At 36.6% G+C, this 15,827-nt stretch overlaps 1 protein-coding gene across 3 annotated transcripts in view; it reads left to right on the forward strand.

The window, feature by feature from the left end:
- The window catches only part of ELF2 (E74-like factor 2 (ets domain transcription factor)), a 137,401-nt gene extending 122,557 nt beyond the window's left edge, over positions 1-14,844 (forward strand). Inside the window, exons 4-8 of one of the 3 annotated variants that reach the window (XM_006872227.1) lie at positions 1,328-1,501; positions 4,962-5,048; positions 11,264-11,456; positions 13,250-13,600; positions 13,969-14,596. In XM_006872227.1, coding sequence (XP_006872289.1) covers positions 1,328-1,501; positions 4,962-5,048; positions 11,264-11,456; positions 13,250-13,600; positions 13,969-14,596 — 1,433 coding nt within the window. Of the gene's footprint in view, positions 1-1,327; positions 1,502-4,961; positions 5,049-11,263; positions 11,457-13,249; positions 13,601-13,968 lie in introns of all 3 variants that reach the window. The other 2 variants (XM_006872228.1, XM_006872229.1) reach the window with 2 other exon arrangements.
- The last annotated feature ends 983 nt before the right edge of the window (positions 14,845-15,827 follow it).

Here is a 15,827-nt window from a genome sequence, read left to right on the forward strand (position 1 = left end):
AGAGAGGACGTAGCTTCCACCATTTTCTTTACACCTTCTTCAGCCTTCTTTTTTTCTTTATCCCTTTTTTCTTAAATACTGTCTTTGTTAGTCACTTTTTCCTAATTTAAACTTGTACTAATTTAAATATTAGTTTGACTTTTATAATAATAAGATTGGTCCTCTTCTCATAGGGACTTAAGAGCAACTATTATTTTTTGCTTGCAATAGGAGTTTCATATACTTCATGAGAAGACCATTAGGGCATTATTGGTCAATACATTAATCCTTATTGTTGTGAAGTGCTTTTGAGTTAGTTCGACCCATAGCGACCCTGTATAGGGTTTCCAGGGAACAGCTGGTGAGCTTGAACCTTGCAGTTCAAACAGCTTTGCAGTGTGGCGCATTAACCCACAGCACCACACCAGGAATCATTGCTAATGTATATTAATTGCATCTCTTACTTGAAATAGAGTACCATATCCTGATTATTCAGGCATATGGGTAGGAAGCTGGAGCAACATTATTGTATATGATGTAATGTTGTTGGTTGCCATCATGTCGACCCGTTACACACAGTGACCCATTCACAGCAGAACAAAATGGTGCCTGGAATATGGCCTAGTCCTGTGCCATTCCCATGGTTGGTACAGACCATTTCCATGGTATGGATCACATCATTGTAATCCATACAGTTTTCATTGACTGATTTTCTAAAGTAGACTTCTAGGCCTTCTTCTTATTCATTTTAGTTTGGAAGCTCTGCTGAGACCTGTTCAGCCTCAGAGTAGCATGTAAGCCTCCAAAGACAAATAAGGGTGACTGTGTATGAGTTACATTACCCAGGTCTCCTTCATGGAACGCAGGAATGATCTACCGCTAGATCATCACTGCCCCCATGTAGTAGAATACCAAGTGGCCATCAGTATGTATTGTTTTGTGACCTCAAACAGACCCTTATTCTGTTAAATAGAATTGTAAGTTTTGAAAGATATTTTGTATCTATAACGGCTAGGTTTTGTTTTTCTTTATATTCTAAAGTGAACTGTATACCCATTTGTAAGTCTTTAATTGTGTACCATGTGCATGTATTGCCTAGTTAAAAGAACAATAGTGGGCACATGGGAGAAAAGTAATTGTTAAAAGAACCCACTATTAATATTTTCAAATTATTTCCCAATTGAAGTTGATTTTTTTGTTTTGTATTTATATCTTTACATACTTTAGATCATATTCAGTAGTGCTTATCCTGCCTTTAGTAATTCTTAATAAGCCTCACCACTTGAATTGTCCACCTAAGAAACATTAATGGGGGTGGGAATTTTAATTTTTCAACTTTTTTTTATAGTGGAAGTGTTTGTCCCTCCTTGTGTATCAACTCCAGAGTTTATCCATGCTGCTATGAGGCCAGATGTCATTACAGAAACTGTAGTGGAGGTGTCGACTGAAGAGTCTGAACCAATGGATACCTCTCCTATTCCTACATCACCAGATAGCCATGAACCCATGAAAAAGAAAAAAGGTAGTGTTTTATGAATTTCTGAGAATGCAGGTTTCTGTACCTATCAAAGTATATAGAAAATGTCTATAATACAGATTTAAGGTTAATGTTATCTTAATTACGTAGTCTCAAAGTATCAACAAATTGAGATTTTCGGGGTTATTTTTTAACATGTTTATGCAGTTTACAAGAATTAGTATTTGAACCCTTAAAGTACTTGACTGTAAATGAGGCTTTTAGATATAGAAGGAAGCTCAAGCGATGTCCTGCACAGTTGTCTTACCCTTATCTTCTGTTTTGTGATCCTTTTGAAAAACTGTGTTTTCTCCATTTTTCATAGTCTTACTTTCTTTTCCTTTCTTATGGATATTGAAAAAAAAAAAGCCCAGTATTATTTTCTTTCCATACCTTCTACTTTGAAAACACCAAGATTACCAAGAGACTTCTAAGTGGAATAAACTTTTTCCTATTTAGGAGAGAGAGAGTTAATAAGTTAAAGCATTTTGTCACTCACCAATGGGAAAAGTAAGGGACAGTTGTACTTACTATTTGACTGACTGACTCCTGTTGAACATTCTGCTCCCATTGACCCCAGTGGATGAGACACAAGGCTCCAGCACATCTCAGAGGTCACCAGGAGATGGGCAGTAAGCAGGTCCTTATCTTTTTCAAAGCAAAGGGTAAAACTTGAAAGAAATGAAATCCTTAGTAATTAGGTACTCTTCTGATGCCACTTTCTTCCCGCTTTTTATATTTTAGAGTGGAAAAACAAAAAATCCAATGCAAAAATATGAGAAAATGTATGTGAGAAATAACGATGCTTTTCTTTCATTCATCAGAAGTGTTTAGAATTGTTAACAGTTTACACAGTTCTGTGTTCATTGCTGTAGGGGATATGATGAAAATTCTGTTACTTGTATCTTGAGAGAGGGATGACTATTTAGAAGGAAGAATTGGCTCCCACTGTAATTGTAAGATGGAAATTGGTTTTTCTGTGTTGCCTATAAATAGTAGGCTTCATTATTATTATTTTTTTGAAAAAAAAACTTTATTGTGAATTTGAATGAAAGTTTACAGAGCTGATTATCAGTTCATATTCAACAAATCATACACTTCATTATATGGTTGTGATCCCTTCCATGCATCAATAGTTAAGAGCATTTACTTCTATTTACAACAGCCATTGCATTCCTCCCTGTATCTCCTGCACCCCCATCTTTCCTCTGCCAACCTCCCTCCAGTTGTATATTGCCTGTCCTGTCACCCATGTTAACACGTGTCCACCCTCAAGCGCATGTATCATTTCATTCTCTCCTCTAAACCATCATAGATTGTTTCTTTTATACAGAAAATTCTCCCCTCTCTTATTTTTTTACCCTTTGATACACAAAAATTAAAACGAAACAAACAAAATACCTAATTGTGACTGTCACAACTGTAAAAAAATTACAAAGGGATATGTAATCATTTAAAGAACTTTCCAGTCTCCAGACCGCCAGCACACAGCCTTTCTCTTTCCATGAGTCTAGAGTACTCAGCTGCTCTCTCTTCTCCATGCCATAACCTCTGCCTCCACTTCTGGTGTCGCTGCTTCTCTGGTTTAGAGTCTCACGTTCAGCTCATGCTCTTCTCTTTTGATGTTCGTAGGGTCCTTTGTTCCTGGAATGTAAGATTAACTACTCTCCCCTTTTTGTTGCACAACCTCTGCCTTTATAGTTGTGACAATCGCAATTAGGTATAATAATAACTATTCACTATTGATGAGGCTTTCTACTCCCGTAAAGATTTACACCCTCAGAAACCCTGTACAGGGTCACTATGGGTCGGAACCGAGTCGGCGGCACTTAACAACAACAACAATTGGATCAAATGAATCCCATCACAGTAGGCTTCGTTATTAAAATAAAATAAGCAACAAATTAAAAAGGACTGGAAAAACCATGAAAAACAAGGTCATTTAGGGAACCAGAACTCTAGATAAATAGCCTATGTGGCATGACATAAACCAGGAAAATAAATTGCCAATTTATCACTAATTTTATTTATTTGAAAAATTTTAATAATCATTTAAAAATTACCTATAACAACATTATTTCTATTAAAAGGCTTATGTGATTAGGTACATTTAGAATATACAAAATTCGATAGGTTATTATTTAAAATTTTTTTTTTTACTCTCAAGAGTTTTTGACATACTAAGGTGGTTAATTGTATGGACTCCTGGTTAATGCACTGGACTGCAAAGTCAGTTTGAACAACAAGGTCAGTGGTTCAAGCTCACCAGCTGCTCCCTGGAAACCCTGTACTGGGTCACCAGGAGTTACAACTGACTCAATGGCTCTTAACAGCAGCAACAAGATACTTTGTAAATCTTCAAAAAAAAGGACAGCATGCAGTGTTCTAAAAGTTATTTGACTATGGAGCCCTTTTTCCTACTGAAGAATAATCTCTTACTGTTTCAAGGAACGTGATTTGGGAAAAGTCCTTTTTGGAAAGAAGCTGGACTTTTGTTGCTGAATTTAGTAACTTGTGAAGATGTTGGTTTTACTACTGACTGATATATACATACAAATATCTAAATTAAGAAATGAAGCTCTGTTTTCTAACAAGGAACTTTTCTGCTTCAATTTTTTGTGAGAGCAGACTTATTGATGAGGATTATCAGAATGAGGTCCTGGAAAATAATAGCTATTATGCATTTTGAAATATAAATTAAAGGCCCTTTAACTTGATAATTCTTTGATTTTGATAACCCCTGCTAATGCAGAGTAGGGGAGTATCAGAAATTCCAGATGTAGGACAGTGGCCCCCAATCAGTAATAATTAACCTGCAAAGATAATGTATTTTTGAATGTTCTCATCTTTTTTATTGAGACTTCCTCTCACCTGCCAGTGTTCATCCATTAATGTCGAGGATCAAATACAGCACATTTCTGATTTATGCTTTCTTTTGTGAAGAGAAGTGTAGTGTAGCCCGGCCTTTTGGTGTATTGTCTGTTTGAAGGAGATTTATGGAAGAACTGAGGAGGAACAGGGAAAGGGCAGATATTTACTAAACATGTAAAGAAATTATTTGTAAGTGTTGTTTTTTTTTTAATGTACTTGCACAATGACATGGGGAAAATTGAGCATTTATATGTAAATTATGATAAATTGGTTCAGAGAAGTATAGCATGTTTTTTACTTTTACTCATTTGAGTTCAAATTATTAGCACTTTTGTAATAGGTAGGTAAAGCTGTTTCTATTAATCTGCAGAACAGAAAACAGAAACTTCCTTCGAGGGTGTTTCCATTGCTAAGCAACATTGAGGTTCTGAGCATGTAAATAACAGATGAGCAGTACCTGATTAACTGCTATACTCTAAAATTGTGAAAGTTTAATCTGCAGATTAGTGCCCAGTTTCAGGAATAAATGTGTTATCAGAGTTTGTTAATCATGCTTCCTATTATTTTTCATGTTTTTAATATCTTATTTTTTCAGTTGGCCGAAAACCAAAGGCCCAGCCATCACCAATTTCCAATGGGTCACCTGAATTAGGTATAAAGAAGAAACCTAGAGAAGGAAAAGGTAATTTGGTGGGGAGAGATGTTTTTGGAGGTGGGATTTAATTTTTTAGTGATAACGACATTTTGGCATTTGTAAGGTAGTTATTTCTAGTACATGCACATGATTCTCTCTCTGGAAGTAGTTTTGAATCAGGACATGTATCAACACTGTCTGGGTTGTGCTTTCAAAATACCTGTGGCTACCCTGAAAAGGGAGTCCTGGTGTGGGTTAATGTGCTAGACTGCAAAGTCAGTTTGAACTGCAAGATTAGTGGTTCAAGCTCACCAGTTGCTCCTTGGAAACCCTCTGGAGGGTCACTATGGGTCGGAACCCACTCAACGGCATTTAATAATAATAACAACCCTACAAAGACTCATTAGAGGAGAGCACAAACATTTCTGGATTTTTTTTTTCTTTGTAAATTTTTGTTGTGAATTGGGTTAAGGTTGTCCATTGGTGAGGATTTTTGTTTTCTTTACATTGAGATGCAATCCTGTAAGCTTTTAAGTTCTCTTCACTTCCAGCAAGCAAAGTTTTAGAACCAGTTTTTTGTTCTTGTTAAGTGCCGTCAAGTTGGTTCCAACCCATAGCGACTCTGTATAAGGTTTCTGAGGAGCAGCTGGTGAGCCTGAACCACCGACTTTGCAGTCTGTTGTTGTTAAGTGCCGTCAAGTTGGTTCCGACCCATAGCAACCCTGTATAGGGTTTCTGAAGAGAAGCTGGTGAGCTTGCAGTTCAAATGGCTTTGTAGTCTAGCGCATTAACCCACATCACCACACCAGGATTCCTAGAATTAAGGGAGTTTTACAGTTGAGAGAGACTAGGACCTCTGGTAACGTTGTGGTTATGAGTCAGATTGCTAACCTCAAGGTCAACAGTGTGAAACTACCAACTGTTCCACAGGAGAAAGATGAGGCTTTCTGCTCCCATAAAGATTTACAGCCTTGGAAACCTTAAGCAGGGTCGCTATGCGACTCCGGCACATAGCCACCACCTCTACCACAATTGAGACTAGTTTTTGATTCCTGATGGACAGAAGGCAGTGCAAGATTCAAGGCAAGCTGAATTTAATTCCTAAGTCAATAAGTATCAGTCAGAAGTCTGAACAAAACATGTTTTTGCTTGAGAATTTGTTATATTCTAATTAAAAACAAAAATAGCAACAGCAGTTCTGGTCATGTTCTTAATTCTTATTTGTTGAATGAGTTGATTTCAAGGAACATTTCAACAGTGATTTTTAGGTGTGTTCTTGCTAATTGATAACAAAATATGTCACTTTCATGTCTTGAAACTGCTAATAAATGGTTGGATACATTTAGGATTACTAGATAAAATTTTGTTCTATCATTATAAAGCAGAACTCTTAAGTTTCTAGTAAAAAAAAATCTCTTGTAAGTCTTCCAAGAAATTTAGGTTTTGAGTGAGACAGAAAATTCAATTGAATTCTTAATTCTTCAGAACTTATCGTTCAATTTGGGGTGAATGTGGGAGAACTTTGTTTGCTTTTCTGTCTTTTGGTCATTTCACTTATCTTAGGTGTTATTTTTCTGTGTATATTGAAAATTTTAAACATTATACAGTGTTGTTATTAAGTGTCATCAAGTCAGTTTCAACTCATAACGACCCTGTATAGAGTTTCTGAGGAGCAACTGGTGAGTTTGAACTTCGGGCCTTGTGATTCAAACTGACCTTTTGGTCCAGTGCTTACCTACAGTGCCACACCAGGACTCCATAGAAAGCTACACCATGAATATTAAATTATTACTGTTTTGGCTTTGTTTTTTAAGAATTTACATCACTAGTGGTATCTCTTATACTTATGCCTAACACTGAAGAAAAACATTGTGATAACCCATTTTTACCAGTTGAAATCACCATTCATTGCTATTAAATTTATGTTACTAAAGGAGCTCTGGTAGCGTAGTGGTTACGAATCGGGCTGCGAACCTTAAGGTCAGCGGTTCGAAACTACCAGCCGCTCCGCGGGAGAAAGATGAGGCTTTCTACTCCCGTAAGGATTTACACCCTCGGAAACCCTGTACAGGGTCGCTATGGGTCGGAACCGACTCGACGGCACTTAACAACAAACAACAAAAAGCCTGTAAGTTAGATCTGGATTTGAGAAAAGTATAGAAGGATGACAGGAGTCTAGAGATGTCTTGGTGTCTCATTGATGGCATATGTTATTCTCAGGATTCATTTCCTTCTGCAGTTTAAGAACCTCTGCTTCTGGAAGCTACAAAGAGAATATTTTACCTGTCCAGATTCTTTCCTTTCCTTCTGTGCAAATTTTAGTTATCTTCTAAGACTTTGTATGATGTCTTACCCATTTTACTTTACTCTTGACACTTAATAGTTGTTATTTTCTATTATTCATTTAGAAAAAGTATTATGCATTGCTTTGTGATATATCACTTGTTTCAAACTCAAGCTTTCTTATGCTGTTTGTCATTTATTTAAATTTTGTTTCCTTTTCAACTAAATTGTAAATTTTCCTTGAGTGCAAGGACCAGATTTCTAATGTGTTTCTATCCTTTACTACATCTAAGGATAATAGGTAATTAATACATATTTTATTCTAAAGAAATATTAAAATATTTAATATTAAAGTATTTTGTCATTTTGAATTATGCTAGTAGAATGGTCCCGAGCTCATGTTATGCAATTAACATTTGATGAATACTTGACTAGTTTAAGGAATCACCAAGTTACTTTTTAGTCTATCTATTATTAAGTGCTCATATTTTAAGACTGAAGCTCAAATGTGTATAATAACAGAGTTTGTATATAATGACATCCTTTTAATATGACTTAATCTTCATAGTACTAGATATGATCAATAGAAAATAATTCTTAGAATTTAAAAAATAATCTATTTTTTGAGGGAGCAGCTTTAGTCCAGAGGATAATGATATGAGAATGTTTAAATGATTATACTGTCATTTGCATTATGTAAGACATGCACCTTGGAGTTCATCATAGGTGAATCAGAAATATGAGAGGACCTCAGGAAGTTTGTAGAGGAAGTCCACTATCTTTCAATTCTATTTTCCCACATCCGTTTTTTGAAATCCCCTTATATGTTTCTTATGAGAATCTTAGGACTCATGTCTAAAAGCAAATGTCTTGCCTTTTCAGTAAAATGAATAAGTGAGTTTTGATGAATTTTTTATCATAGAATTTGGGGCTTACTATTATGTTTGGTAAGGTGGAGGGTCAGAGAAAAAGAGGAAGACCCCCAGCAAGAGGGATTGGCCAAGTGGTAGCATTGATGGGCTCAAGCGTGGCAACAATAGTGAGGTTGGCCCAGAATCAGGCAGTGTTTCGTTCTGTTGTGCATAAGGTCGCTATGGGTCAGTATGGACTCGATGGCACCTAACAACAGCAACAACAATATATAGTCATAAACATGGGGCCAATACATTCATATATTCAGAGTTTAAATCTGTGTATATTAATGAAGTTTGACACTTGTTGCTGTAATTCTGATTCATAGTGAATCCTATAGGACAGAGCTGAATGCCCTATAAGAGTTCCAAGGCTGTCATCTTTACAGAAGCAGATGGCTAGCAGCTTAACCACTGTGTAGCTGGAGCGCCATTAATTAATAAATTAGGCTTTATTTAGGTTAATTTTGTACTATTACACCTTTGTCTTTGCTAAAGTCCGAATTTAATAAAAGTTGATATAGGATCATAACCTGACACACATGAATACTGTTGGTGAGGGAGGGGGATTGTTTATAATTTTTGTTTTTGTTAATACACAGCAGAACATAGAAATTAAATACTTCATGTCTGTAATTCAGGAACATTGATTACATTCTTTCAGTTGTGCAACCCATCTCACTCTTTTTCAAGTTTTTCTTCACCTCAGTAACGTACATAAACTCCAGGTTCCTGTGTAATTTTTCGAGTTGTTGTCATTTTGATCCTATATAGATAGAAATGATTACTTTGTCATAAAGTAAACCTCAGAAGATGCTTTTGGTTTAAGGGTTATCCCAGGCCAGTAGTTTCAGTGGTTTATCAAGCCTTATTCATGAGATTTGGAACTGCTGTATTGCATATTGACTCTTCTTCAGTCAGGACTTTCCTATAGAATCCTTGATCAAAATATTCAGCAATGATAGCTAGCCTGGTACCATTTACTTCTTCTGGTTTCATGGCATTAGAGGCATTTGTTCATTTAGACAGCCACACATTCCTTTTCCTGGCTCTCCTTCTGTTGCTCCATGCAAATAGAGACAAATTGCTCCTCCTGGGATGGCCGCAGGCAAGCCTCTAAGACCTCATGAACCAGGAGGCAGAACAGAAACACTAGTACCCCAGTCGACAATTAGCTGGGATACCCCATGAATCGGGGTGCTAACCTCAGGGTCAGCACTTCAAAACCACCAGCTGTTCACTGGAGAAAGATGAGGCTTTCTGCTCCCGTAAAGATTTACAGTCTCGGAAACTCTGTACCAGGGTCGCTATGAGTTGGAACTGACTCCACGGCACATAACAGCCACCACCACCCTGTGAAACCACAACTCTAACTAACCTCCAAACCAAGGGACCGAATCCCATGAAGTGTTTTAGTTTTACATAAGTTTCTACAGTAGCTACTCTTTGTTGTAAATAGAGAGTATGTCTAAAAATATTGTTATAAAATCACAGAAACCTGTTATAAACAACAACAAAAAAATCTGTGAAGCAATTGTTACTTGACATATTATTCTCTACTTAGGTCTATGTACTTCTGAAGATGGTTTCCTTCTCCATAACCTTTCTCCAAAGAATTCTTCACTTTTCAATTTATACCATCACAGAATGGCAGTTTTGGCATACATGAGGAGTAAAATTGTGTTCCTTTGAAATGTTCTCTTTTTTTCTTTTCTTTTTTATATTTTTATTGTGGATTGAGTGCAAGTTTATGGGGCGGGGGGCAGATCATCAGTTTTACATTCAACAAATCATATACCTTGTTTCATTACAATGATTATAATCACCTCCATGTACCATCAGTTAACAGTATTTCTCTCTATTCACTTTCACTTTAGAAACCACTCAGGCATAAATAATAATTTACACCTCTAAAGGGCACAATCTTAAGTCTGCCTCCTGGCCACCAGGTCTTAGTTCCTCTCTTCCCATGAATCTAGAGTCCCCATCTCTGGATAAAGTCTCACATTCTGCTTGTGTGCTTCTCCCTTGATGATCCTAGGGTCCACTGTTTCTTGACTGTAAGATTAACCACTCCTCTGTTTTTGTTCTTTAGGTTTTGGGAACAAAAGGAAGTCTGGAGGGGCAAGAGCAGGCCTGTAAGGTGTATGGGCGGTAGTGGTTTCTAACCAGTGCAGCTTTCAGTTTTCTTAAAACTTCTTCCTGATATGCCTCCAAGACTGTCCTATGTCTAAGTCTCAGTTGAGAGAACTGATCTGTAGCCATCACTGTTTGCAGAGACATAGTTAAACATGTTTTGTTTGGAATAAACCCATGCATGTGGGTTAAGAGTTGGGCTGCTAACCCACCAGGTGTTCAGTGGGAGAAAGATGAAGCTTTTTTGTTTCTGTAAAGATTTACAGCCTTGAAAACCCTATACAGGGTAACTGAGTCAGAACCGACTTAAGGCACACAGCTACCACCGTGTATGAACTGGAACCTAAGTAGCAATACTTTTTGATTCAACCTTGTGTATGAGGGGGCTTCAAAAAGCTCATGGAAAAATGCAATGCCCATTGTATTTTAACCCCATTTTTCCAAATTTTCTGAAGTCCCCCTCATATCTATCACAAGACTTTTGACAATTCAACTACATTGTTGTTAAGTACTGTGGATTCAGTTCCAATTCATAGTAACCCTGTATAGAATTTCTGAGGCTATAATCAACAAATCATATACCTTGTTTCATTACAATGATTATAATCACCTCCATGTACCATCAGTTAACAGTATTTCTCTCTATTCACTTTCACTTTAGAAACCACTCAGGCATAAATAATAATTTACACCTCTAAAGGGCACAATCTATAAGTCTGCCTCCTGGCCACCAGGTCTTAGTTCCTCTCTTCCCATGAATCTAGAGTCCCCATCTCTGGCATTGCTGCTTCTCTGGAGTAGCTGGTAAATTTCTAAAAAGAAGTACATTTAGGATTATGTTAAAAATAAAATTACTTTGTATTAAATGTTCGGGTTTTAATTATGTTGAATTCATAATCAGTTCCTATCATTGTTTTCTCTTTGCTTTTAAAGGAAACACAATCTATTTGTGGGAGTTTCTTTTAGATCTACTTCAAGATAAAAATACTTGTCCTCGGTATATTAAGTGGACTCAGAGAGAAAAAGGCATATTCAAGCTTGTGGATTCAAAGGCTGTCTCCAAGCTTTGGGGAAAGCATAAGAACAAACCAGACATGAACTATGAAACTATGGGACGAGCTTTGAGGTAAGAACACATTTATGTTAGTAATCAAACCAAATTTACATATTTGTTATTTATTAGCCATAAAGTGTAAATATCATCTTTATTACAATATTTAACTTTTAGTGACATTGTAGAATTGCTTCTTGGATATGGAGTAGATGAGTTGAGTTACATGGAGTTAGATGTCTAAAATGTAAATGACAATTGAAAATCCTACACCTCCTTTCTCCCACCAATGTGTTTTTTTATTTAGGACTGTTTCTTCAAATTGTTAGGACTTTTAAAAAAAGAAACACAAATGGAAAAGAGTTTGCACTTTGCTTATTTGCTTTATAACATTTGCAAGTGTGCTTGAAATATATTTAAATTGATAGAAACTTTTGTATGTCATCAGTTTGGATAGAGTTTGGAAAATGCACAAAACTCTTTCATTGTATTGGGTATTTCATAATGAAGGATGCTTGTAAGTGAACATATCATTTATGCGACAGTATTCACATATCCCACAAATCCATCTCCACTAAGCCCTGGTGGCATAGTGGATTACATGTTGGGCTGCTACCCCACAAAGTTGTTAGCCTGTTTAAACCAGCTGCTCTCTGCAGGAGAAAGATGAAACTGTCTGTTCCTGTACAGATTTACAGCCTTGGACACCTGAAGGAGCAGTTCCACTCTGTCCTATTAGGTCACTCTTAAGTCAGAATTGACTGCATGTCAGTGGGTTTTTAGAGCTAGCTAAGGGACTTTTTTCCCACATAATAGATTGTTTCCCATATAATAACCTGTGTGTAAATCGGAACTGAATTTCTACCAACGGTCAGTGAAATACTCTGTTGTTAATGTGCTGTGGAGTTGGTTCCAACTCATAGCGACCCTGTGTAGGGTTTCTGAGGCTGTAAATCTTTATGGGAGCAGAAAGCCTAATAGTTGTCCCATGGAATAGCTAGTAGTTTCGAACTACTGACTGTGAGATTAGCAGCCCAATTTGTAATCACTACACTACCAGAGATCCTTGAAATACTCTGTAGTCAGGTTAAATTTTTTCCTTTAACAAAGCAAATGTTTGTTAAGTAAATAATTTTATTTGCTTTACGGGTCTCAGATCCTTAGTGTTTTGCATAATTCAGACAGTAAGAGCTCCTTCCTTTTCATCTTTTATGGGAAAATAAGTGAATGCTTGCTAGTGTCTATTCTACATGGGTTTTTCTTTACGTTGTAGGCAGTATAGCCACTGACCTCAAGAGTAGAAAAAGTCCACAAGCTGGCCAATTTGATTCTTTTTTATTCTTAATAGCATTAGTATTGCTTTGTATTACATTTGAGTTATAGTGGTGTTATCCGAGGTATGTAGATAACTGGTTATTTGATAGAATGATACAATATCAGTTTCCCTACTGCATAATTTATGAAAATTTACTTTTAAGAATAAGCTGACTAATGTGTACGATTTATTATTTTTACAATTAGTTCACAATTCATTTTTTTTTGTTTGAGGAGGGAGATGCTTTTATTGTCCTTGCCAGGCTGTCATGTTTCTAAGATGCACAGAAAATAGAAACATGATTAAACTAAAAGGCCTGAGTCCAGTAGAATCTTAGGGATATTAGAGTTGAAAACTAGTTATTGTATTGGCTTTAGAGTTCTGCCTAGAACACATTTCATATCTTAAAGAATGGGACTTAAGAGGATAAAATTTTGGCTTTTATATCCAAAATTAGAATTTGTACAAAACCAGATAAAAAAGAGAAAAATAATGTACTTTGATTACAAACAAAGTGATAAAATCATTTGTTAAGTAATTTTTCTGTTTGCAGGTATTACTACCAAAGGGGGATTCTTGCAAAGGTTGAAGGACAGAGGCTTGTATATCAGTTCAAGGATATGCCCAAAAATATAGTGGTCATAGACGATGACAAAAGTGAAACCTGTCATGAAGATTTAACAGCAGCAACTGATGAAAAGTCATTAGAACGAGTGTCACTGTCTGCAGAAAGTCTCCTGAAAGCAGCAACCTCTGTACGTGGTGGGAAAAATTCATCTCCTCTCAACTGTTCCAGAGCAGAGAAGGGTGTACCTAGAGTTGTGAATCTCACTTCCCCGGGTCATGATGCTTCATCCAGGTCTCCTACTACCACAGCATCTGTATCAGCCACAGCAGCTCCAAGGTGAGGCAAACCATTAATTGTAATGTTGTGTTCATCTTCTAGAAGGTTCCCTGCTAAAAATGTCTCTTTTAAAAAAATAAGCATTCTAAGAACCCATATTTGGCAAGACTTTGGAAATGAGTATTTTAAATGTCTGTTTTGATACTTAACTAATTTGGTCTTTACGGTTTTTGTTAGGTAGAGTTTTAATATATGCTTAGTTTTTTAATATTTTGTGGTATTTTTCATTGTAAATTTCAAGGGTTGTCAGTATATTTGTAAAATTTGGGGGCACCAGTTTTGTACATTTTGAGTGTCCGTTCATTCATCTTTTTGCTTTAATAGAATAGTTTTCTAATTTTCTAATCAACTTTTTTTCTTCCTACTAGGACAGTTCGTGTGGCAATGCAAGTACCTGTTGTAATGACATCATTGGGTCAGAAAATTTCAACTGTGGCAGTCCAGTCAGTGAATGCAGGTGCACCATTAATCACCAGTACTAGTCCAACAACAGCAACCTCTCCAAAGGTAGTCATTCAGACAATCCCTACTGTGATGCCAGCCTCTACTGAAAGTGGAGACAAAATCACCATGCAGCCTGCCAAAATTATTACCATCCCAGCTACACAACTTGCACAGTGTCAACTGCAGACAAAGTCTAGTCTGACTGGATCAGGGAGTATTAACATTGTTGGAACGCCATTGGCTGTGCGAGCACTTACCCCTGTTTCACTAGCCCACGGTGCACCTGTAATGAGACTATCAGTGCCTACCCAGCAGGCATCTGGCCAGACTCCTCCCCGAGTTATCAGTGCTGTCATCAAAGGGCCAGAGGTTAAATCGGAAGCAGTGGCAAAAAAGCAGGAGCATGATGTGAAAACTCTGCAGCTGGTACAAGATGAGAAACCAGCAGATGGAAATAAGACAGTGACCCACGTAGTGGTGGTCAGTGCGCCTTCAGCTATTGCCCTTCCTGTAACTATGAAAACAGAAGGACTAGTGACATGTGAGAAATAAAATAGCAACTCTACATGGACTGTTGGTAGTTGGCTCAACAGTACTGACTTGTCATCAGGAAAAGTCAAAAGAAGACTTTAAAACATTTTTAAGGCATATAAGGAAACAATCACACTTACTGGAAGTAAATTACCTAGCCCATGTTTCAGTGGGAAATGAACTACATACTGAGATGCTGACAGAAAACTGCCTCTTACTATGGGAAACAACTGAACCCATCAGTAGAAAAAGGATTGCAAGGGACCAAGCAGCTCACTACAATATCAAGTTACACTAAGACTTGGAACACTAAAATTCTGTAAGAGGTTACATAGTTTTCACTGGGGGAGGGTTGGGCGGGTGAGCTCATTGTTACATATAGCAATTTTTGATGCATTTTATATGCATACCAGCAATTATTACTGTGTTCGCACAGTATTCACTTAACTGGTGCTATGTGAAGACTCTGCTAATATAGGTATTTTAGAATGTGAATTGAAGAATGGATCCAAAAGCTTCAGAAAGAGGATAGCAAAAAGATCTAGTGCGATTTTTTTATATCATATAGCTTAAGCTGATTTAAAACAAAGGCCTTAGACTAATTTTCGGTTTTCTTTCTTGAAATAAGCTAATGGCTTGTTTGTGTAAAGCTTTTTTATTAAAAGAAAAATTTTAAAAATCTTGTACCTAGCACAGTATTGTTATAGAATTTACATGTAACATTTTATATGGTAGTTTAAGTCTGTCAGTTTTCTTCATTGTGGACAAATGAAGTCGCCTCTGGCCTTTTGCTGTAACATGCCTATGTCACTCACTTAGCCCTGGCATCTGTGTAGACATATCAGTTTCAGTTCCACTGTCACTTGGAAGTTCAGGCTCAGCATGAAATTTGTGTCAGGTAACTCTCAAACCTGGAGGTTTTTTTTCTTTTTTTTTTTTCCTTTTTTTCTTTTTAGTTGAAGTTTAATAAGAGGGAAAGTACCAGTGTTCAGATTTGAACTATAATAGTTTGTATATTCAACATTTGAAGTATATTCTATTTTGTTGTACTCTTGTTTCAAAGTGTATTCAAGTAGGTTTTCTGAAAATATAGAAATGAAATTTATCTTGTGTTTTGGTCTCTGGTGATATTTATGATAATCAAAAGCCAGTGTGGAGATGATCTTAGTTCAAAAGTAACAGAAATTCTGTTTCCCCTTCTCAACTACTGTGTGAAGAAATTATACTTCAGTTTTGTTCCTTAATTAATATT

The sequence above is a fragment of the Chrysochloris asiatica genome, unplaced genomic scaffold (assembly GCF_000296735.1).
Source record: "Chrysochloris asiatica unplaced genomic scaffold, ChrAsi1.0 scaffold00187, whole genome shotgun sequence".
In the NCBI taxonomy this organism is placed as follows: Eukaryota; Metazoa; Chordata; class Mammalia; order Afrosoricida; family Chrysochloridae; genus Chrysochloris; species Chrysochloris asiatica.